This window comes from Dasypus novemcinctus, chromosome 26, assembly GCF_030445035.2.
Source record: "Dasypus novemcinctus isolate mDasNov1 chromosome 26, mDasNov1.1.hap2, whole genome shotgun sequence".
Classification (NCBI taxonomy): Eukaryota; Metazoa; Chordata; class Mammalia; order Cingulata; family Dasypodidae; genus Dasypus; species Dasypus novemcinctus.
The window spans coordinates 19,782,497-19,807,382 of NC_080698.1; the positions used below are offsets into that span (position 1 = coordinate 19,782,497).

The following is a 24,886-nucleotide window of genomic DNA, read 5'->3' on the forward strand; positions in this document are numbered from 1 at the left end:
TACATGGTTTTAAGATTAAAAAGGAAATCTTCTTATTTTCACAATGTTTCTTAAGAAAAAATAACCTCAATATGTATTTAGTATGATTTATCTAGCCATCCATTTGATTGATTTAACCCACAAGGTTGTACTATGCCTGAGGCACAACCCTAAAAGCTAGGGAGGAAGATTAAGAGAGGATGGGGTAGTGGTTAAGCCAGACAGATCTGAGTCTGGGCCCTAGTTCCACCATTTACCAACTATATGCAGTCTGGCAAATTGCCTAACCTCTCTAGGCTCCATCTGTAAAAGGGGGATGATAGCATACACCTCATGGGATTTCTGGTGGACTAAATAAAATTATATCAAATGCTTAGCATAGTCCCTTACAAACACTGTGTTATGGGACTCCAAAGTTTTGATTTGTACCTTTGTCAGGAAAGGTTTGCATATGTACCTCCTAAACACAGGTTTGACTTTAAAATTTTCTACCTGAATCCCAGTGGCTTGTTTTTGGTACACTCGTTCTGGGGTGAGTACATGACAATCAGAACATGTGCTCCCTGTTATTATTATTACTCTTTTCTCTCATTTTCTCTGTCTCCTTCCTTCCAGTCAGCATCCATTCTGTACTATGCTAGGAGCTGGGAGCACAAAGAAAATAAGTCACATCTTTGTTCTCATGGAGCTCACAGTCCAGAAAGTGAGACATAGCAGGTATTATATAGCAGGATATTATAATGGATCATGATCAATACTACAATAGAGGTATGACAAAGATGCTTAAGGAATGCAGCAAAGAAGGGAATAGCTGCCCAGCAGAATCAGAAAAATCTCCAGAAATCTAAGGTGGCATTTGATAGTAATTACGTTTGTTGACAAATGGAATATGTGGCCTTCAGCAAGAGTGAATTCTTTCTACCACTGTCAATATTGAAGCAAAGGCTGGGGAGAACACCTGGCTGAAACACTAAAATAATCCACAGTGGTGGAAAGTGATTGACTCATTGATTAATTTATTCCACTAACAGTTATTGATCCTAATATGTGCCAGACTCCGCTGATGTTGAATTTGCTTAGAATTCTCAATTTCTATGATTCTACTTCATAGAAGAGCAAAATGTATTCTGATAAAATATCAGAAGGGAGAGCCAAAATGAGCAGAGAGAAGAAGGAAGTGACTTTCTCTAGGGTCATGAATTGAGCAACTGGTGTTAGAGACAGGTAATTAACTTAGTCCCCTGATGCGTTTTTGATTTGTAATCTCTGAATTTAAAAATCACCAGAAAGGCAACACTATTTATTAATTTTTTTCAAAAAGAAAACTTGCAACAAAGTCTTCACATTAAAGTGGACTCCAGCACAGGATGTCAACTAACTAAATCATGCAATTGCTGAGAGGCAAAGTGCCCCGTGTAATTCTATCTCTGAAAGGCTCAAAATGTCATGGTATAACTCAATTTCATCTCAAAATATTCGTGTAGAGGGAAGTGGATTTGGCTCAACTGATAGAGTGTCCGCCTACCACATGGGAGGTCCAGGGTTCAAACCCATGGGCCTCTTTACCCATGTGGTGAGCTGGCCCACATGCAGTGCTGATGCGCACAAGGAGTGCTGTGCCATGCAGGGGTGTCCCCCGCATAGGGAAACCCCACGCACAAGCAGTGCAGCCCGTAAGGAGAGCTGCCCCATGTGAAAAAGTGCAGCCTGCCCAGGAGTGGTGCCGCACACACGGATAGCTGATGTAGCAAGATGACACAACAACAACAACAAAAACAGAGACACAGATTCCTGGTGCTGCTGACAAGAATACAAGAGGACACAGAAGAACACACAGTGAATGGACACAGAGAGCAGACAACTGGGGTGGGGTGGGGGGCAAGGGGAGAGAAAAAAAATTCATGTAGGAAAGAGGAGAGGTACTATCAATCATTTTATTTTAGGAGTGAGGAAATGGACTCATGGTTATACAGTTCAGCTGTCCTCAGACCCCCAGTAAGTCCATAGGAGCCATTCATTTTCATTTGTCTTCCTGCAGATATTATTGGGATTTGGAGCCAGTGAAGTTATTACTACAAGACAAGTTTGATATAGCTCCTGCTTTCACAGGGCTTACAATCTAGCAGGGAAACTAAGAGTTAAAAAATAAATAACTATAAAATAAGAGAGCATGTGTTGAGGTGTAATGGTCATAAACACACAGAGGCTTGCTAGTAATTAAAAGGAGAACTGATAACTCCAGCAAAAAGATAAAACAAAATACAACCTTTTAACTTTATGCTCTTTACCCAATCTCTCCTTTCAGAATTTTAAGACAGAATAGTTTAATTAATCAAACACCTGCATATAGAATTTAGAGAGCCTCACTGAACTGTCAGTGATACAAGGCTAAATGTGCACTGATGGTGTAGAGCAAAAATAAGACATGCCCACCGGATAAGATCAGACACAAGAACCTCACTCTGTTCTATACTGATGGAAGGGAATTAGAATTGGGAAAATACTGGAATTTTCTCTCAATCTAGGCTATTTCATCTCTGAGACTCTCTTCCAAAATCAGGTTTGGATTGTGACGATGCCTGACATCCATGGCATAGGGGACACTGGGTTGCCGAAACTCTTAGTTTGGATCTAGCAAACAGTCCCTATCTCTTTGTCTTCTTTTGTGTTATCCCAAGACTCAAAAAGTGCTACTAAAAAGGGGATAGTGATTGTTAATCAGAATATAATATAGAGGAAGTGAGATATACAAAATGCTTTGCCATTTCAGAAAGGAGAGAGATCTCATTTCTTGTGGTATCAGTTGAGGCTGTGAGGAGAATATGGTCTCAGCATATTCCAACCACCAGGAAGAAAAACACGGCGCAAGCTAGAAATACGGAGCTATGATCATAGAAAATCATTAAATAGACTATAAAGTAAAACACTATTATTGTTTTAGAAATGAAGTAATACTATGCCAAGCATCAAGGATGAAAATACTTATAATTTAATCAAAACCTTGTAAAACCAGTGGATTCCCCCTTCTGCTTGACTCATTATAAGCCTAAGATTCTACCAGAAGATACATTTTTAAGAGCCCCAAATGGAAACTACCCAGGTGCCCAGCAACAGTATAATGGATAAATAAATGATGGTATATTCAGAACACTATTGAAAATAGCATTGAAAATGAGTGATATGTTGAATCTCACAAACAAAATGCTGTGAGAGAAGCCAGACAAAAGAGAGTATAGATACTGGGAGCAGATGTGGCTCAAGAGTTTAGCACCTGCTTCCCACAAGGGAGATCCTGGGTTCGGTTCCCTGGTGCTTCCTAAAATAAAATAAATAGCAAGCAAACAAACAAAAAAATCAACTCAGGGGAGCTGATGTGGCTCAGTGGTTGAGTGCTGGCTTCCCACATATGAGGGCTCAGGTTTAATCCCTGGCCCAGTACCTCAAAAAAAAAAAAAAAAAAAAAAAAAGAGTACTGATACTAATAAAACTTACCTGGGGAAAAGGGGATACTCACAGGAAGGAAGCACAGGGGGTCTTCTGGGATACTGGTATTGTTCTCCAGGGTAATGGTTACAGGGGTTTGTTAGTTCATGAAAATTCATCAAGCTACATGCTTACAATATACACACTATGCTGTGATCAACAACAAAAGTCTAAGACTCAAAGATTTCCTAGGAATTAATTATTTGTTTATCATTGGCTACTCTTAATGGATAGTCTTAATGAAAAAAAAAGTTTTGTAAATATAGCAGGACAGTCGGTATTACTGGTAGTTTCAAATTTGTATTTAAATAGTACTACAACGTAAACTATTATTCATGTGGTGCAGCAGTGCTCCAAAATGTATTCACCAAATTAAATGAATGTGCCACAATGTTGAAAGACGTTGATGTGGGAGGAGTGGGGTGGGGTGAGCATGGGGTATGTGGGAACCTCTTATATTTTTTAATTTAACAATTTTTTTGATCTATGTATGCTCAAAAAAATACAATTAAAAAAAAAGTTTTGAAGCTCTAGTTCAAAGTTTTAGTTTATTTGGAACCCTATAGGACAGGAAGAAAAGTTCTAGCAGTTCATTTTTCTAAGTTAATTTTAAACTTTAATTGTCATTTCAATTTGAGGATCAGTCTTCCCTCTATTGCTATTTGCAGACAGCATTTAATCTCTACATTGACAATTTAAATAATAGCTGATGGTAAATTAGTGTTGCAGGACATCTCTTCACTAACTAGCACTCTCGAAACTTTTTTCAAATTCCTAAGTTATGAATCCCCCACAAGAGTTTGCTCTGATTCATTGGGGGCACAGGCCCAGTAACCCTAAGAATGAAGAGAAGACAGGAGCCACAGGCAAAAGCTGTAGTTGACACATACTTGTGCACATAACTCAATTCACAATTTATGATAGCTTTCAGCATGTGTCTTCAACATGCAAAGGGATAAATTAAAATGTAAGCCACAGTACAATTTCAAAAAGTTTGCTAAATTTAAGGGCTGCTGTGTCAACTTACAAAGCATAAATCTGGAGTCAGGCCATTTGAAAAAAAAAAAAAACAACCGGTCAGAATCTAGATTGTGTTTTATGTCAATGGCAGTAGACCTAGACACAACCAGCATCCCATAATATCGCCTCTGAAATTTCTGTCACAAATATTTCAGCATGTGACCTGAAGAGAGTCTACAACCCAACTCAATCCATACTTCCTTACCTATGCACACCAATCCCTTAAGAATGTGTCAGGTAGAGACATTCTTGGGTGATTAAACTTAATAGTAGCAAAATTTCCTTATAAAGAAATAAACCTTTCTATCTCACATATGTATTTCTCGTTTTGGGGGGCACAAAAGGTTTTTTAAAAAGATCTTTATATTGATATCCTATATTTATGTAGAATATATTTTTAATCCATAGCCTAAACAGAAATACGCTGCCACACATTTTGCTTTGATAGTTAGCTTGTTAATTTTAGAGAAAGAATTCTCTGACAAATACAGCCAAACTCTTACTAACTTCAAAAAATAATTTGTAAATTTCCAGCATCTATCCTCTGAGTTCAGAGTAATTCCTGAGTTTAACAATAAACTATAGACTAGAGGGAATCCAGTAAAACCAAATTGAAAAGGTTTTATATTAAATTCAAGGATATGTCATTTACACATTAATGTAGCCTGTACAGGGCTCATAGTAACCATTTAATAAAAAGCAGTGTAAAATATTATTTAAGGAACTGGGAGGAAAACAATTACTGAGACTGTTCATAGAAATGGAAATAGCAGGCATAAACCAACTGATGTGTCTGGAGTGGGAGGATGATAAAAAACTTTAAGTTTGAACTGTTTTAGAATGTAAAACGTTGGGTATAATACAGTAATGACAGGTATAGGAACACCTGCATATGCTTTTTTGCATACGCATTTATGTGTTAAAGTACTTTAAAGTTAAGTTGTCACACAGTCACAGAATTTTTCAGCGGCCTCTAATTGGGGAGGGCAGTATAGTGTGGTGAAAGGTGCACTGGTTTTTCAGGTGAAACCTCTTGGGTTTGATTGACATACTGCTTTGTCACTCATTAGATGTTAGGAAGTTAAAACCACTCTGCTTCCTGTAACTGTCTAACAAGAATAATAAAATCTCTTTTGAGGGGTTGAAATGGGGACTGGAGATAACGTGTGGAGCACCTAATAGAAGACTTGGCACACGGGAAGTATCCTTAAACCCTTAATGTCACCTAAAAAGGCTCTTAGTCAAAGACCTCAAATCTTAGTATTTTTAGAAAATACTGCCAGCCTAGTGCCTCTTACATAAAGTGCAAAAATGGCAAGTATGACTTGTTATTTAAAATGAGGAAAACCAAGACATCAGAGAAGTTAGATTTCTTCAATAAACATTTGGGTAGTGGGATGCCAAACTTAGAGTATTGGAGAATTGACAATGATACGTTATAATGTCTTGAGTTAAATAACCAATATATTCTCACTCATACTTCTGACAGTCTTTTTTTTTTTTTTTGGTCACCTTTCTACCTAGTTTCTGAAACTTTTGAGAACTTGAAATCATTCTTCCTTATCATAGTAACTGGCACATTGTTTGCCTACCTAACTGCTCAGAAATGGAGATAACAAAATGTCCTAATGACTTCTGCAATTCTACATCACCACCCAAATTTTGGACCATAATTCCATTTTTAATTATTTTGACTTATAATCCAGAGCATTTTATCTTTGTCAACAACTAAATTAGACACTGGATAAAAAGAAAAGGAAAGGAACAAACTACTCTGTAGCGTCAGCATGAGTTTGGGCTAAAAATATTCAGAAAGAAGGCAGAAAAATAGGGGAAATTTCTATGCCAAATTCAAATACTTTTACTGGCAGTGCAAACATTATTTAATCACCAAATTCTGTAGCTTCAGCAACATCCCTAGCAGGGCACTGACAGATAAAACTGAAATAATAACCTCGTCTTTTTAGAGATAAGAGTGCAGTTTCGACAAAATGTCAACTATCATACTCTTTTCCAAATGCTATTAATTGATAGGAGTGTCCAATTTAATAAATACAACATTCTTACCATGGTTAGCACTATGGTTTATGAAATGCTACTAGTCCTGCCCAAATTCAGTTCATTCCATCAACCACAAAACTATGCAGGTACAATTTAGCTCTCTGAACATGGTAGGAACTGGAGGGTAGTCTCTGGGGAGAGAAAACAGAGACATAATTTCCTATTTCTAAATATTCTTCTCTTTTCAGTATATCTCCCCAGAAAACACCAATATACCGCCTGGTAGAAGTGAAGCTTTAATTCACTCTCATGCTAGCACATGATTCAACTATAAACAGAGGGTAAGAAACATACAACCATATAGTGATCATTAATTGAATAGTGACTATAATTGAATTCTGGAGTTTTAGTGAATTTGATGAGGTTTCCTTTGCTTTAAAATACTAGATCTACTGGTTTACCTTTCTACCCACTTATAAGTTGGTAGAACAAAATGTCCTGTTGGGTTTATGGGCTAAATATTCTATATGCACTGTCTCGTTTATCTCTCAAAACAGCCTTCTTGAGTGAATGTTATTCTTTTTTCTCAAGTCTAGAGATGAGGTAACTGAGGCTTGAAAATGTTAAGAAATGAGTCCAAGGCCAGATAGATAAGACGAAATAAAGCTCAAATCCAGGCCTGCCTGACTGGAACCGGTGCTCCGAACCGTGACATCTCCAGTGCTTGACTTCTCACTTTTGAAGAATCAAACGACAGAAAGACTAGGCATAGGGCCCTCTTTGGGGGCAGCCTTGAGGGTGGCAAAGGGGAAGGCTGATATAAGGTGGCCCTGGGCAACATGATGCCAGTGAGCACCCGTGGAGGAAACTGCCAAAAGGGTGAGGAGTCACCTGTCAGTGAACCTGCACAGTCGTTCCAGGGCAGTGAACGCATGTCCAACACACAGGGCAACCTGACCCCGAAACAGGTGTTTTGCAACAATGCCACATCATTGGAGCTAGGTGAGGCGGTCAGAAAGATCTTTATGAATGCTCCAAACAATGGAGTATTGTTGGAAAAACAGCTGTCAATGGTATACTTGAGTGGCAAATTCAAAGAGAGACAGATGGCTTCCCTTTACGAAGAGTATTATATATCCTGGAAAACACAAAGCTTTATGGAACGGAAAAGTGCTTTTAAAAATTCTAAAATAATTTGCAAATTCATTTTCCTCTTTAAGTGTGTAGAGCGCAAATTGCACAGAATAGTAAACTTTTATTACTTTAAAAAAAAACAGTATGATAGATAATCCCTACTTCAATACTAGGCTCAGGTACATCAGGGAAGGAGTGAAAGCAATCCTTTTACATCAGCCAAAGGAAATGACCTGACAATTAAGGGAAGAAATTTGTTCACATTGCATAATGGTCTAAAATATCTTTAAAAGTGTTTTTCAGGGGGCGAATGTAGCTTCAAGTGGTTGAGCCCCTGCTTCCCATGCATGAAGTGCCTGGTTTGATCCCTGGTACTTACCAAAAATGAAACAAACAAACAAAAAAAATCAACTCTCACTGGGGAGAGGATGTAGCTCAGTGGTTGAGCACCTACTTCTCATGTATGAGATCCTGGGTCCAATCTCCAGTACCTCCCGAAAAAAAAAATTGTTTTTCCATAATTCGGTTTTGATTATCAAAAATGGAAATGTGAAAGTTAAACTCAAAAGTTAAATACAGGGGAGCAGATGTCGTGTAACTGGTAACACCTGATTCCCAGGTATAAGGTCCTGGGTTCAATCCGTGGTACTCCTAAAAAAAAGTTAAATATAATTCATTTAAAAGTTCTTTTCCAGGAAGCAGACTTGGTCCAGTGGTTAGGGCGTCTGTCTACCACATGGGAGGTCCACGGTTCAAACCCTGGGCCTCCTTGACCCGTGTGGAACTGGCCCATGAACAGTGCTGATGTGTGCAAGGAGTGCCCTGCCACGCAGGGGTGTCCCCATGTAGGGGAGCCCCACACGCAAGGAGTGTGCCCCGGAAGGAGAGCTGCCCAGTGCAAAAGAAAGTGCAGCCTGCCCAGGAATGGCGCCGTACACACGGAGAGCTGACACAACAGGATGATGACGCAACAAAAAGAGACACAGATTTCTGACAACAACAGAAGCGGACAAAGAAGAACACGCAGCAGATAGACACAGAGAACAAACAACTGGGGCAGGGGGAAGGGGAGAGAAATAAATAAATAAACAAATCTTTAAAAATAAATAAATAAATAAAAGTTCTTTTCGTATAAAAAGTCATGCCTTTTGTTTTCCTAAACAGAATACCTGAATTTGTAATTGGTAGCATAGTTTGTCTTATGAAAATAACAAGTCAATAAGCTCAAACTTTTTCTGGAGATACAACAAAGCCTGTTACGTAAGTATTTCTCTGTTTGTCTAAAGATGCACATTTACAGGTTTAAAATGATTGATTCAAAATTGTTTGAATGCAGTTATACATGTGGAAAAGTTTAATTACCAGCTATCTACATGGTTGCAATATTACCCAGAGAGTTTTACTTCTTCCTTAATTAAAAATATTTGAACTTAATAATAGAAAACTCTATTTAAATATGAATAAAACATTGCAAGGATGACGTTTACCAAGTAGTTAGCATATCAATTTCAGTAAGAGTTCCTTTTGAATTACTAGCGTCTTTCATATCAGAGGATTAGAAAGACAGTTCTCCTGTACCTCCTTTTGTACAAGCCTTTCATTTTCCTCCGTCATATTCACTTTTTGATGGCACACTGTGAAAACACAGATTTGGAATGGGATGCCCACTTACAACTGTAGTACCTTGATGGCTAAGCTGATGGCTAAGTTCTTCTCACAGTCTTCTGCAGCCTCCAAATGACATTACCATTTGCCCAGCTGCTCAAGTTCCACACCCAGGAGTCATCCTTGATTCTGACCATTTGTTCTCCCTCTACCCTGTCACTCCTATCTCTGAGATATTTCAGTAATCTGGCACTACTGTCGTCTCTATTCTGAACTAACAGGAATGCCTCAGCTGCTTTTCCTGCTTTTATTCCTGCCCCGTTGCAATCCAGTCTTGATATGGCCAGAGGAATCTTTTTAGACATCAATCAGTCCATGTTACCACCTTGCTTAAAATGTTTCAAAGACTTACCATTGCATTTGGAATAAAGGCCACCTTCCTCCCTGTGGCCCTCGTGGATTTACATGATCTGGGCCCTGATCACTTCTCTGATCTCGTCCTCTTCTACTTTTCCCTTGCCCATGCATCCCAGCGACACAGGTCTCCTTAATTCCTCAAAGATGCCCATTCTTGGAACTTTGTACCCACTGAGGTCTAAAATACTACTCTCAGATGCTTTGCATGGCTGGCTTTTTCTTAAACTTTAGATCTCAGCTCAAATATCACTTACTCAGACAATAACTGAAGTAGCCATCATTCTTGCCCAAACTTGACACTCTGTTATTTTTTTTTTCCTTCTCCTTTCCATAGCCTTATCACAGTCTGTAATTATTTTATGTACTTGTTTGTTTATTGTCTATATCCCCAAACAGATATAAGCTTCCTGAGGAGAGAGGCCTTGACTATCCTGCTCAGTGCTGTATCCCAAACACTAGGTAGCATGTCTGGCCTGGTAGGTGCTCAACAGAAGAGGTGATGCTTTTACGTATCCAGAAGTAGACCCAGAATAACTGTACTCCATCACTTGGAGGCCCTTTATATTAGAGACTCAGATTAGGTGGTAGAAACCCCCATACATATCAGTGTTCTAAATATATGGACTAAAATACTAGCCAGTAAAGGTAATTTCACACCTACATTCATATTAGTATTAGAAGGACTTATAGTCCCATAATTCTCAAACTCTTCTTTTAGCATCAAATATACTTCCTAAGAGTCACACCAATGGAATCACTTTAGGCTTGCCTGAGCTCATCATCTGTGCTAAGAGTTCAATACTGAGGCCAGAACAGTCTAAGTATCAAATCTTAAATATATGGAAATGAAGATTTAAATCAAATTAAATCAATTTGTGGAGGCAGTTGGGCAAGCAAAAGAAATAAAAGGTATCCAAAGTGGAAAGGAAAAAGTAAAACTACCTCTATTTGCCATGACATAATCTTGCAAATACAAAATCCTAAGGAATCCACAAAAGATTATTATTATTAATAAACAAGTTCAGCAGGGTTGCAGGTTACAAGAGCAGTATACAAAAATCAATTGCATTTCTATACATTAGTAATGAACAATCCAAAAATAAAATTAAGAAAACATTCATGATAGCATCCAAAAGAATTCAATACTTAGGAATACATTTAACAAAAGTATAAGATGTATATACCACTAGAAACTGCAAGAAAATTGTTAAAGGAAATTAAAGACCCAAATAAACAGAGGGACATCCATGATTAGATTGGAAGGCTTAATATTGTTAAGATGGAAATATCCCCCAAATTGATCTACAGATCCAGTACAAACCTTATTAAAACCCTAACTGCCTCTTCTGCTGAAATTGGCAAGTTGATCCTCAAGTTCATAAGAAAATGCAAGGGACCCAGCATAGCACAAACAATCTTAAAAAAAGACAAAATTAGAGGACTCACATTTCCTGATTTCAAAAATACTACAAAGCAACAGTAATTAAAGCAGTGTGGCATTGGCATAAGGCTCAACAGATCAATGGAATAGATTTGGGAGAATGGAAATAAACCCTTACATTTATGGTCAATGGATTTTCAACAAGGGTGCCAAGACAATTCAATGGGAAAGAATAATCTTTTAAAAGAATAAATCTTTTAAACTGTTGGAAAACTGGGCATCCACATGCAAAAGAAAGAAGTTGGTCCCTTACTTCATACAATACACAAAACTCAACTCAAAATGGATCAACAACCTAAATATAAAAGCTAAAACTATAAAACTCTTAGGAAATAACATAGGAGTAAATTTTTATGACCTTGGGTGTAGATATAACACCCAAAGCATAGCAACAGAAGAAATAAAATAGACACATAGGACATCATCAAAATTAAAAACTTCTGTGCTTCAAAGTACACTATCATGAACTGAAAAAATAATCCAGAGAGTATTAGAAAATATTTTCAAATCATATATCTGATAAGGGAATTGTATGCAGAATATATAAATAATGCTTACAACTGAAAACAACAACAAAAAACAACTAATTAAAATTCAGCAAAAAATTTGAAAAGGTATTTCTTCAAAGGAGATATACAAATGGCCAATAAGGACATGAGAAAATGCTGAACATCATTAGTCACTAGAAAAATACAAATCCAAACAAAAATGAGATACCACATCACAACTCTAAGATGGCTGTAATAAAAGACAGATAATAACAAATGTAGATTTGGATGTGTAGAAACTGGAATGCTCATTCATTGATGGTGAGGTTATGGAAAGGTACTGCCATTAGAAAACAGTCTGGCATTTCCAAAAAAGATAAAACAAAGTTTTACAATACGACCATCAAATTCTACTCCTAGTTATATACTGAAGGGAAGTGAAAAACACATGTCTACCCAAAAACTTGCACATGAATGCACATAATAGCCAAAGAGTTGGGAAACAACCCAAATGTTCATCAACTGATGAATGGATAAACAAATTGTGGTTTATCATATATGGACTATTATTTGGCCAGAAAAAAAAAAGAAATGTGAGTCATGCAACAACACAGATGGACCTTGAAAACCTTATGCAAAGTAAAAGAAGTCAGACACAAAAGCCACAAAATTTCATTTATGTGAAATGTCCAGAATGAGAAAATTCATAGAGATTGAAGATAGATTAATGGCTGCCAGGGGCTGGGAGTAGGGAGGAATGGGGAGTGACTGCTAATGGGTATGGGGTTTCTTTTTAGGGATATGAAAATGTTCTAAAATTAGATAGCAATGAATACACTAAAAGGCCATTGAATTGTGCACTTTATAACAAGGGTGGATTTACAGTATGTGAATTAAATCTCATATTAAAAAAAAGTCACCCTTATGGGTCTCTAGCATTGGGAGAAAAATCCCTCTGTGGAGTTACCAAGCACCCAAGAGCCTACAGAGAAAACTCATTTCCTCAGATTCTTAGCTGTGTTTAAACCTCCAGTGGATAATGCTAATTATAAGAATCCTTTCACTCTCAGCATGAACTTCCTTTCAAAGATGTCTCTAGAAGAACATTCTATTCCCACTGTAAATTCACTTTGAAACAATGTAGACTAACCTACGTTTTCAATAATTTTATACTCTACTAAACTGAGATTATCAGTAAGTACATATTCTCAAACTTGATCCATAAGACTAGTGATCACATGAGTGGTTAGAGAAAAAATTTCATTAGTTTGTATTTTGGCATCGAAGTCAAAAGTCTCCACATGAATGGGAAGCAATGCCTTTGTGCCTTATCCCTTCATCAAAGACAAACCTTCTCCCTCTTCATCCTTTTGAAGAGGTTCCTTTGAGTCAGTCTCCCCAGCTGTAAAATGGACCAGCAATATCTCAGGGTTCTTGTGAGGAACAGGAGACATGCTGGACTGATGCTTTGTAATCTGCAGTGAGCAGCTATAAAAAGGGTCTTCTGAGATGACCCAAATGGTTCCTGGGAACTGAATTATCCTAAAAACCTCTTAAATGAAGAGAATGGGTGAGAGCAAAGCCCCTTTCCCCTCACCCTAACTTTGGTTTATTTCCTTGCTTTATTATTCTTTGGTATTATTAGAGAGCATTATTCTTTAGGCAGTGTACTTTGCTAAGTGGCCAGGTACTTAAAGTTTATTTGTGCCTGAAGTTTTCAAGCTTACTTTCATGCTCTGGTTTTATGTACACAGAAAGATATTGAAAAATATTGAAAAGAAACAACTTTTCTGATATAGAGAATGATACACTCTACATGATAGAAGGAGATGGCAGAGAATTTAGGGGAGAAACTGAGTCCAATGTTTCTCAAGGACTTGCTTTGGTTCTGTTTTTTGGCTGCCCAGTACTGGCTGCAGTCAAGTGAAGCAGAATTATAGGGTAAATGCTGTGTCTCCTCAACTAACCAGCTGCTGCCGTTGAGTAACCACATCACCTCTCTAAACCTTAGTTTCCTCATCTGAAAAATGGGAATGATGTTAGTTTCTACCTCTTATTTAATCCTTGTTGTGAGGATTAAATGAAATACTGCATGGAAAAATTGTCCGGCACATAGTACATGTTCAAGGAATATTAGCTATTTGTGGATGATGTTACCTGTGCTAGATAACAATCCTCTATGTTGCTTAGAGCCTCATTGAAATCCAAATTTTATATTGGAACACATACAGAATAGATAGGACATGAAATATAAAGAAAATCTTTAATGTTTAAAAAAAACGGAACGTAAGTGTCATTTGTTCTGCAGAGCCTCATTTGTTCTCTAGTTTCTAAGTGCAGCTCTGGGGGAATTGAAGGAAGAAAAGTACTACAATAGGAAGGAAAAAATCAATCTGATGGACATGAGTGCAGCCACCAAACTAGCCTAGGGATTTATTCGATGACACTGCTTTACTGTTAACCTTCACTCATATCATTTATTATTTGGGGAACTGCTACAAAGAGACCAGAAAGTGAATAGAATAATGATGTTTTTATGGTTCCTAATGAAGATTGTTATTGAAAATCTGTCAATTTTACTGGCAAGCTTTTGGCTCAAAAATAAGATCTTCATTTATAATTTGTAGACAGCAATAACTAAAATGATGGGAAGTAACTGGGAAATAAAAAATAACTATTATGATGAAAACTACATAATCATCTTTCTCATTAAAAACATGAGGCATTCTATTATCATTGAGATGTGCAATATATTCTTTAACAGCTGCTGTTATTGAACTAAATCACATCTGAGAAGGAGAGAAAATACATTACTGATCACCCAAATGGTGAAAAATAGATAGTGCTGAAAATGTGTGCAAAGTACAGCAGAACATAGCGGGATGTATTGCCCACATATGTAAACCAGAGTGAAACCACTTACAGATACTTCAGGGATCAGTCTCAACTTTTCCCCTGAGATTTCTTTTAGGGAAGTTTTGTTTATTGAAGCTGGCACTTGATGGGCTGGTAGGTCCTTTGCTTTGATAATGGGATCTGGAGTTTTCTGAGAGGAGTCACACCTTCTTCCTGGGGGAGAAAGGCATGGTGGAGGCACCAAACTCGTCTGAAAGTCGTTTCTATCTATCTGTTTCACCGAGGAATTCTGGCTTTCTGAGGCTCCAGCTTCTGTGTAGGCACTTTTTAAATATCCTTTACTTGTCCGCCTTGCAGTCTTTCCCAGCATGCTCTCTAATGTTATCTGAGTTAACCCTGAAGGACTAGAAGGTGGGCCTGGAGAACCCTGGAAACTGTGGTTACCCTAAAACAGGAACAAAGTAAAAATGAACAGAAACTTGTAGTGTATAATTTATTGAATACAAGTTCTTAATAAGCTCATATATTTTATAAATAAAGCAAATACATATATATCTTTTACTTTAATCTGCAATGAAAAATAAAATGTGAGTAACTAAAAACAGCAATGCAAATAAAAGACAGTTACTCAAATTAAAATGTCCTGATCTGGGTAAGGCATATATTTCACCCCTGAGTTAAAAGAGAACATTAAAAAAATAGTCACTAGACCCACAGGCAGAGGACCCATAGAAAGTTACCTTAAACACCTAAGAATTGTATACTTTGACTTCATGATATGCTAACTCCAGGGGAAGACAAGTAAGTAGAACTTCTGGGTATCTAGTTTAGTTAGGCTGGGAAATGCTACTCTAAATACGAGTGGACCTACCAAAGTATTTTTGCCTTATATTATTGTAGAGCAGTCTTACTGTTCCAGGGCAATAATAAAAGCACAGATTTTAAGCATTTTTCTTACATGAGAATTTCAATTATATAAAATATCTTTCCATAAAATATGAATCATTTTAAATATAATTATTTGGAAAGCTGAGAGTGAAAACTGGAAGAATCTTACAAGTGTATATAGTTCTGTTATTATCCCCAGGAAATAAAAGCTTAAATTTTAACAATCTGGGAAGGACCTATTATATACACAAAATCAATGGTCATGAAAGTAAATAACAGAAACAAGAAATATAGTGCTAATTTAGTTGCTAGATTTTTATGTTATAAAATAATAAATATAAAGAAATAACTAATGTGATCATTGCTTGTACTTGCCATGGTAGATTCGTCCAGTTTTATTCATCTATTTAAATATATAATAAATAAATGGATGATAAAATTATAATGTTAGAAGAACAAAACATCAATAAAAGCAGGGAACATGCTAAAGATATTATTTGATGTCTGACATAATGTGTACCTTATTCAATTTCTGTAAGCTATCCCCACCCACCCCACCATTTACAGCTATATAGAGCCAAACATTTAGTTATTTCCAAAGTTTGGCAGTTTTAGAACAAAATATTCAGGTGACTGACTGGATTTCTTGACTGTTTGGCCATCATACACACTCAATATAAAAATCATCATCTAAAGTGAAATGTCCCTTTCAGTAGAATCGAAGTGTGTGTAGGGGTGAGAGAGGCTGCTCCAGGCTGGGTTTAGGACAAGGTAGGAATTTATCAAAGACTTAACTTAGAAGGGAGCACAGGAAGAACACGATTGATGGATCTGTCTGTCTGTCTGTCATTGTTCTGCCTCCCTTCCTTTCTTTTTTCCCCTGGAACGGGTATTCTCTAGGCATTGCAGGTGCTTGGGATAAAACAGTAGAGCAGAACATAATACCTGCATACAGGGGTTTTATCCTAAAGGGAATGCGGAGTCATTGAGTGATTTGAAGCTGGGGAACGCTATGATGAGATCTGCATTTCAGAAAGATCTCTCTAAAGGCACAAAATAGAAAGTATGGGTATAAGTTGGTATCAATATTGTTGGTGGGGTGTCTGGAGTGGTTATGGAGATGGTAGAAAGGGAGATAAATTAGGACCCTATTGCATTGCTGAGATTAGAAATGATAAAGGTCCTGTGTTAAGGCAATGGCAGTGATGATGGAGAAGCTGGACCAATTTGAGAGTTCTGTAGAAGGCAGAGTATGTTGTCATTCTCTGAAAAATCTCTTACATATAGAGTCTGAGATCCCTAAATCTGTCATGCTCTGATATTTCATTCTTATGGAACTAGCAGGAAATTTTGCTCTTAAGAAAGGCACACTAGAGTCTTAGAACCTCTCTTAAGAAAGTTTGCCTGCGTGTAGTAAAGAAAGAGAATAACAGAGTGTCTTAGGACCTTTTATGAACATTTCTTCTTGGTACTCTTCTGTTGATTCTAAAGGGCCTAAACAGTCTTTGTCAAGGCTAGCTTGATCTTCTGATACATGTATTTCTCTCTAAAAGATGGAGAACCTATCTGAGTCCTAAATAAGGTAAAGGAAAGATGGTGCCTGGGTAGCACCATGGGTCTTCACATTGTTCCCAAGTGAAAAAATAAGAACAGTAATATTTCTGCCCTTGAAAAAGTCACCTGAGAGTTCCTGTTTGGCCACAGAAACATGTATTGGGAAATCCTCTCTGTTGTCCATCACTTACTGAGTGAGCTCATCTTTCTCTACCATTATGGGGACCCTGATGATGTTCATATGGTTGAAGAACCCTGTCTATAGGTAGAAAACTGGACACACTGCCAGGAATATCTTAAAAAAATGCTCAGTATTCTAAATTACCAGGGAATGGAATTTCTTGTAATTTTTATATCATGAAGATAAAAAAGGAATCCAAATTTAGTCTAACTAGGGAAGAAAGTAAACAGAGTATATGGTAAACATCCCTCAAGCCTTAGTTCTAAGAAGGTATTGGCGGAACCAGGATAGTTTTAAAAAAATTCAGTTCTGCTGGCTAGACAGTGTTACTCTTTTCTCTTTTTGTTATTCCAGTTTCACTTCCTATAATTAATACATACAATTGGCAGTGAAATTTCCATGAACCAAAGACCATCTACTACTCATAATTTCCATCATATGCACTATTATGGGAGTTTAGAGGAATGCATAGAAAACCAGATTTCCTACATCATTTAGAAAACACATTAAAAATAAAACCATTTGATAGGAGGTCTATATTTTTTCTACCTGAGGGTGCAGTCAGAGTACAGTTTTTGCTTCCTTCCAGTAATTTACTCCAGTGGAAAACACTTCTTTTTGCTTGGCATGAGCAGTGAATTCATACATGGAAATATGAATGAATACGTATATGGACATTCATCTCACATTTTTCCTAAGATATACCCTGGTATGGAGATGGGTCAAGAAGCAGACAGGGAAGCGGCCATGGCTCAACTGATAGAGTGTCTGCCTACCATATGGAGGGTCCAGGATTCAATCCCCAGGGCCTCCTGACCTGTGTGGTAAGCTGGCCCACACACAGTGCTACTGTGCTCAAGGAGTGTCGTTCCACACAGGGGCACCCCTACACACGGGTGTCCCACGTGCAAGGAGTGTGCCCTGCAGGGAGAGCCTCCCTGCGTGAAAAAAAGCGCAGCCCACCCAGGAGTGGTGCTGCACACATGGAGAGCTGATGCAGCAAGATGACGCAACAAAAAAGAGACGCAGTTTCCCAGTGGTGCTTGATAATACAAGCAGACGCAGCTGAATACACAGCAAATGGACACAGAAAGCAGACAATGGGAGGAAAGGGGGGGGAGAGAAATAAATAAAATAAATCTTAAAAAAAAAAAAAAGAAGTAGACAAATTTAGCCATGGATCCTGGTGAGCAGTCTTTTGGTTGAATTACATTTCTGCAGTAATACTAATTTGCCATTTCCATGCTGTTTTAAATATATGGAAAAGTCCAATAAATCTGGACAGGGCACAAAAATCTTGCTACCTTGGCTGTCCCAGAACCACTAATTCTGGCTTATCCCAGATTCTGAAAGGGGAATTGGGATGACTAAAAAAGACAAGATGATATATGAGACTAAATTTAACTAATTCTTTGATTTAAATTGGGTCAGCTTCTCTTTAGAGAGGAAACAAATGGAGAATAAAAACTATTATGGTATTTACCAGGAGTGGGGTACTGGCAAAACCCTAACCTTCTCATTAGTAATGTTTTCTGCCTCTTTTATATGGTATAAATGATATTTACTGATTTCATATATGCAATTCATTTGGGCAACATGTTTTGGCATTAATTTTTTTTTTTTAAAGATTTATTTATTTATTTAATTCCCCCCCCTCCCCTGGTTGTCTGTTCTTGGTGTCTATTTGTTGCGTCTTGTTTCTTTGTCTGCTTTTGTTTCTTTTGTCCGCTTCTGTTGTCGTCAGCGGCACAGGAAGTGTGGGCGGCGCCATTCCTGGGCAGGCTGCACTTTCTTTCACGCTGGGCGGCTTTTCTCACGGGCGCACTCCTTGCGCGTGGGGGCTCCCCGACGCGGGGGACACCCTTGCGTGGCACGACACTCCTTGCGCGCATCAGCGCTGCGCATGGCCAGCTCCACACGGGTCGAGGAGGCCCGGGGTTTGAACCGCGGACCTCCCATATGGTAGACGGACACCCTAACCACTGGGCCAAAGTCCGTTTCCCGGCATTAATTTTTAATATAACTTATATACAATTATCATATGCATAAAAAGTTAGATTATGATCTGATTTAAAAAATGCTTTTCCCTCTTTGGTTTATCATTTAGTTTCTGAAAACCTATACAGCAATTGAATATAATTTGTCAGAGTAGCAGAGAAATTGTCAAACCATTTTCACATTCCAATCATCTGTTCATCTGTTTCTCAGAAGAACAAATACAAAATACTTTTGATTTAACTCATATATTTTTTTAAGGTCCCAAATCTCTTGAACCGTTTGTCTTTTGGGCTCAGAAACATTTGTTTGTTAAATATTCAATCACGTCCCATTGCCAGGAACATCAATAGAGTTTGCCTGATTAACTGTAGCACAGCATATGTACACTGAAGATGAGAATGATTTCCCTAAGGAGCCAGAACTTCCTCTGTTGGACTACGTTTCTTAAAAGGACATGCAGATGGGCATTTGGACAATAACTTCTGGATGCACAAAATGGATTGTTCTTGCTGGGTTGTAATTTTAAAAAGATAATTTTAATGACTCTTGAGGACCACCTACTTGGAGCAGATGGGACCCAGGCTCTTTGTGTCACAACTTCAATGTGGAATGAGTCAGGATACAACTCTGTTTTAGCCTTTGTAAAAGTGGATGATCATGTTTATATTTCAATGGATTTTTTAATTCAGTCCACCATGGAACAAATCTTATATTCTTAAAAGTTCTGTAATAAAATCTATCTGAAATGTTCCAAATATATTTTGATGGCAGTTTTTAATTTGTAATTGAGATTGAGCGAGGAGCAGGTTTTAATTTTGTTCACAGTTTTAGAGACTAAAAGTATGAGTTGCCAGCACCTTTTAGTTGGACAAAGGCACTAACAAACAATAGAGATAATATAGGTAAGCTTTTGTTATCAACTAAAGAGCACCATTATTTGCACAAGTACAGCTAAAGACATTAGTCATAACAATGAAAAACTTACTTCTTCTTTGATAACAAGATTGACCAAATATACCTTAAAGGTCCTCAATAACAACCATCCCCAAGACATAGCTCTACTTTTCCCTCTTGAATTTTATAGGAAACTATAAAAGTAACAGCAGTTCCCTCTGGATGGCAAAGATAATTGCTAATGGTGTCTTACAATGCATTTTACTAGTTTGCAAACAAATAAAATGAAATGGAGATGTGACTATTTTTAACAAGTAACTAACTTGCAGCATGTTTGATATTCAAAGTGGCTGGCAAATTATTTTGTAAACATCTTTATCTGTAGCAAATGATGCATCACAGATAAATCGTAATATAGGGACTTTGTGGGATAGGCAAACATCATGCGAATATCTTGGGAAAAGGAGAAGACTGTGTCTCAAGACAAAAACATATTTTACTGCAAGTTAGACTGCATGCTCTTTTAAATACTAACATTTTGTAACAATGCAAAGCCAAGTCACAGGATCCAAGTGGCCTGTGTCTTTTTCAAAGTGTTAACTATAATGTAAACTGTAATCCATAATTAGTAATAATGCTTCAATATGTGTTCATCAATTGCAACAAATGTACCATATTAACGAGCAATGTTTTTGATGTAAGAAAGTGTGGGAAGTGGGGGGAGTGGGGCATATAGGAATCTCTTACATTTTTTATGTAACATTTATGTAACCTAAAGTTTCTTTAAAAATTAAAAATTACTAAAAAAAAAAATAAAGGCATGTAGATGAAGACAATCTAAAAGGGGTACTCATACAGAATAAATATTAAATTTGCCTGGTAGGTTTATAGACTATGTTATGTTGTAATTAATAAAATACTAGAATAAAAATGCAAGGCAATATATTCAAAAGAGAATGCTTCCGTTTTTTTCCAACACATAACTTGGTAATTAAAAGTTTTCAAAGGCTACACCAAAATATAAGCAGCCTCATGTGGAATAAATATCTTTTCTACTGTGTGTACCTGTGTGTGAGAAAGCAGTTCAAGATCATTAGTTAAGAATGTGGGGTGAGTGATTTATAGAATAACCCAAAAATTTATGCTATCAGGAAATGTATATTAAATTGGAATAGCTTAACTCCTGAATGCTGAGAAATACCTTGAAAGCAACAAAACTGGGAAAGCTCAGAGGGAAAACTGAAATGGTTCTTTTAATCTGTTGTTTGTAAATGTGTCCTTTACAGGCTTCCACAGAGAAATAGAGAAAAGAACTGGAAGCTTCCTTGCTAACTGAACACTATAGTCCACATAATTCAGGTCCAAATATGGAAAACTTTTTTGGCTGAAATGTTCCAATCTGGACTTTATACAGTACAAATTACCTACCCTTGCAAAAATCCTCCTCTTTATTAGGTGACACAGGCAGAGTTTTGGGGGGAAAATGACAGTATTACTAGATGAAAAATTAAATCGGAGTAATAAAATATTACTATAAAGCTGACTAGTTCAAGTTGCAAACCAGGTGTATATGATAGAAGCCTTATTAGGAATAATGTCACAAAGTACAAAATCGAAATGATAATAGTAACATGTTTCTTCCCTCTTTCATATGCTATAATAGCATGAAAAGCACTCCATTTTAATAGCTTTCCTAAGATAATTTGTTTTACATTATAGTTTTAATTTTATAGCTCACTACAAAACATATTTCTGTAGTATGCTTTTTAAATAAGTATAACTTCAAAATTAACTGAGTACCAGGAATATTAATACATATGGCTGCCTAGGGGATAAAATATACAGTAAAAGAAGGAGTAAGATAAGGGCATATTGTAAACAAGTTCCTAATTTTGAGGTGCGTACACTAGTGAGTGAAGATCTTAGATGTGAATTATTAGTAACAACCTATAAAGACATATCACTGAAAGATTTTTATATAGTCTTTACTATTATATATGTACCTTACTTCTAACTATATAACATGATTTGCTTTTGCTTATTTGATGTGCTATTTAATACTTCTAATTTCTCTTTAAAAATACTCAATGGTCTAACATCAAATAAAGTCTCTTAATTACAAGTTATAAATGTCAAGCCTAGTAAGATAAGTGTAATTATTACTCATTCATCCACCATTACTTACACCATGACATTATGCTTTCCTTAATTATGTTATTCTAAGGCTATATAACATACTAAAATAATGTAAGTATTAGTAAGGATGCCTCAATTAATTAATAGTTCAAAAACTATTTAGAAATCACCATTTCAAACAGATAATTTAATTTCCCCATCAACTTAAAAAATTAATAGAAGGGAAATAAACAGGAAAAAATCACCAAAAAGAAAAAAGAATAAAACCAATTTGGTAATGAGGGATTACAAATTCTAAAACTTGTTTAAATTTACAGACCAACATTTTTGTTGGACATATTTTAGTACATTGATTTATATTTTAGTAGTCTCTCTAACAGGAAACACCAAAGCCTGCATAATATTGCAAGGTTTCAGGTCTTCTCTGGCTGCCATTTTTAGCTGCCATTTAGAGGTGGGTTAGAGCAGACATTAGCCAAGAGATGGTCTCATCACAGATTCTAGCCATATGCTAATAGTCATTCCATTGGGGTGAACAGATAGCTGTGTCAATGAGGGCTTGGATAATGCATGATGAACTTGTTTTCAATTTCATGTAGTTGGTAATAAGTAACTTGTAGGCATAATAAACACTGAAGGGTTTCAGAAGTACAGCAGCTATTAGCAAAAGTAAGTACTTAAAGTGATAAATTAAAATATTCAGAAATGGTATTCTTCATTTTCCTTTGAAGCTCTATTGTTTCTTCTCAAGGCTTATCCTTCATATAAGTGGAAGAAGTAAGTTCCTCACATGGTGTTACTTACAGGGCAGCTTTCCCATAATACTTCCCTCACTGTTTTTCCAAAGAACCTTTTCCTACCTTTCATGAAATTCCCACCATTAAAGTAATTCTTTTGGGTTAAATTAGAAAGATGGTGCTATGCATGTGGGAAGGGAATGGGCCTATGCCATTAATAAAAATGCATGACTTTATCAGATTAGCCAGTTTATACTGTGGAAGGATTGACAGCTCTGTTCCCTGGGAGGGGGCTGCTGGAAGATGGGAGACACTATTAAAGGTGCTGAAGATGAATATCCATTGTACAGGTTTTGTAGCTTAAGGGTGAGAGGGACAAAAATGTCCAAAAGCAACATTTAAAATGCTGGCATCAAATGTGCTATTTTTGTATAAAGCAGTTTGTAGTAGGTTTATGTTTGATATGATGAATAGTTTTATCACACTCAGAAGTAAAGGTATTGTGAAAAAAGGATCCTCTATGTATCTTGTTGGGGAAACTCATTAAGAACTACAAAAAAAAACAGACACTGCCTGAAAAATCACACCATATTCTCAAGTAGCTTTGCAGATAGGAGCTATGGACTTAAGTTGTTAGATGCGCTATTTCCTACTGTCCAATGGGAGATTTTTGATCAGTTATAGTAATTTTAAAAAGTTTTATAAGCATACATAAAACAGTTTTAAAAATTACTTCTATAATTTTAGCAGAAATGACTTGTAAAATATTATTAAACTATAACATGACTGAAATCTGCTCTTTTAAAATGATTATTTTTTTCAGAAAATATGAATACCAATTATTAAAAAATGCTAAAGAAATTTCACACACAAACTCTTTTCAAATGGAGAAAAAGAGTTACAAAAATGTATTATGCTCTAGGAAAATGTTTCAGAACTACATTAGTTTAATTTTTAACAAGTTATTTTCAAAAACCTTTTTATGAATTTAACTAATTTATAAGATATATTTGTGTTCTAAATAATTCCAAAACAGACAACTCCTTGTAAGGCAAATCCTAATGCTAATCTATGATTCATTAACTAAACTTTAATGGGCATAGCTCTTGAAATTCTGGGGCCATATGGAAAATAATGAATCCTAATAGGTCTAAGGTTAAAAGATGGCAGGGGAGTAAGGAAGCCAGAAACCTGTCAATTCAGAATGCTTAGCAACTGCGACACCATTTCCCTAGAGATCTAGAACAATATGTTTTTCTTGAGGTTTTACTGGTCTTGCTATCATATAACTAAACTTCCCATTATTTCTCATTCTGTGAGACAAAGATTAAAATTAAAAAAACACACACCAGAACTGGTTTCCATAATTAAAAATGAAATTGGCTGACTGTAAATAAAAAAGGCAGCAATTTAGAGTTACCATAACAACTTGATGCAACTATTGACTGACATCGCAATCTGCTGCATTTTTATATATAGTAGGTTGATTTCCCCTCCTTCATTTCAAGTGAGTTTAGTGCTTATTGGAGCTAATGGAACAACTGTGCTTAAAAACTACTTTACTCATAAAGCAGTGTACCTCTTCGCTGCTGTTACTGCCATAAAAATCATCCTCCATTTGGGTGCCTCTCCGTATCCCATTGCTATTCTCTTGTAGATCCAAAAGAAATGGGCACTCCTCTGGGGACATACTCTGAGTCTTTCCATGAGGTGCTGATCGGGGCCTTGATGAAAAAGTGAAGATGCCCTTTGGAACAATCTGGGTTTCCTCTGCTTGTTGGTTCTGCTCACTTTCCTTGCTGGCTTCTGGCCACAGATGTGAAGTGTTGGAGTCATCATCCAGAAGTAGAGACTGTCTGCTGGACGCCAAATGGGGAATGTGATCATAATTTTCAGGAAATATCCACTCATCTGACATTTAAAAAAGATGACAAAAATTAGAGTAGTGTTTCATAAGTGTTATTTTAGATGGGAATTTAGATTAAAATTTCTAGTTGTTGAAATAGAGATTTATGCAAAAAATGCAAAAGCCAAGGGAGGCAGCAAATTATCTACCATCCTGTAACTTGCTAAA

General features: G+C 36.7%; 1 protein-coding gene across 9 annotated transcripts in view; it reads right to left on the reverse strand.

Annotated features, from left to right (window-relative positions):
* The window catches only part of CFAP20DC (CFAP20 domain containing), a 341,279-nt gene that overhangs the window by 111,578 nt on the left and 204,815 nt on the right, over positions 1–24,886 (reverse strand). For 5 of the 9 annotated variants that reach the window (XM_058288694.2, XM_058288692.2, XM_058288695.1 and 2 more), the window contains one exon: positions 24,392–24,723. In XM_058288694.2, the coding sequence (XP_058144677.1) occupies positions 24,392–24,723 (332 nt within the window). Of the gene's footprint in view, positions 1–14,491; positions 14,870–24,391; positions 24,724–24,886 lie in introns of all 9 variants that reach the window. The other 4 variants (XM_058288689.2, XM_004477744.5, XM_004477745.5 and 1 more) reach the window with 1 other exon arrangement.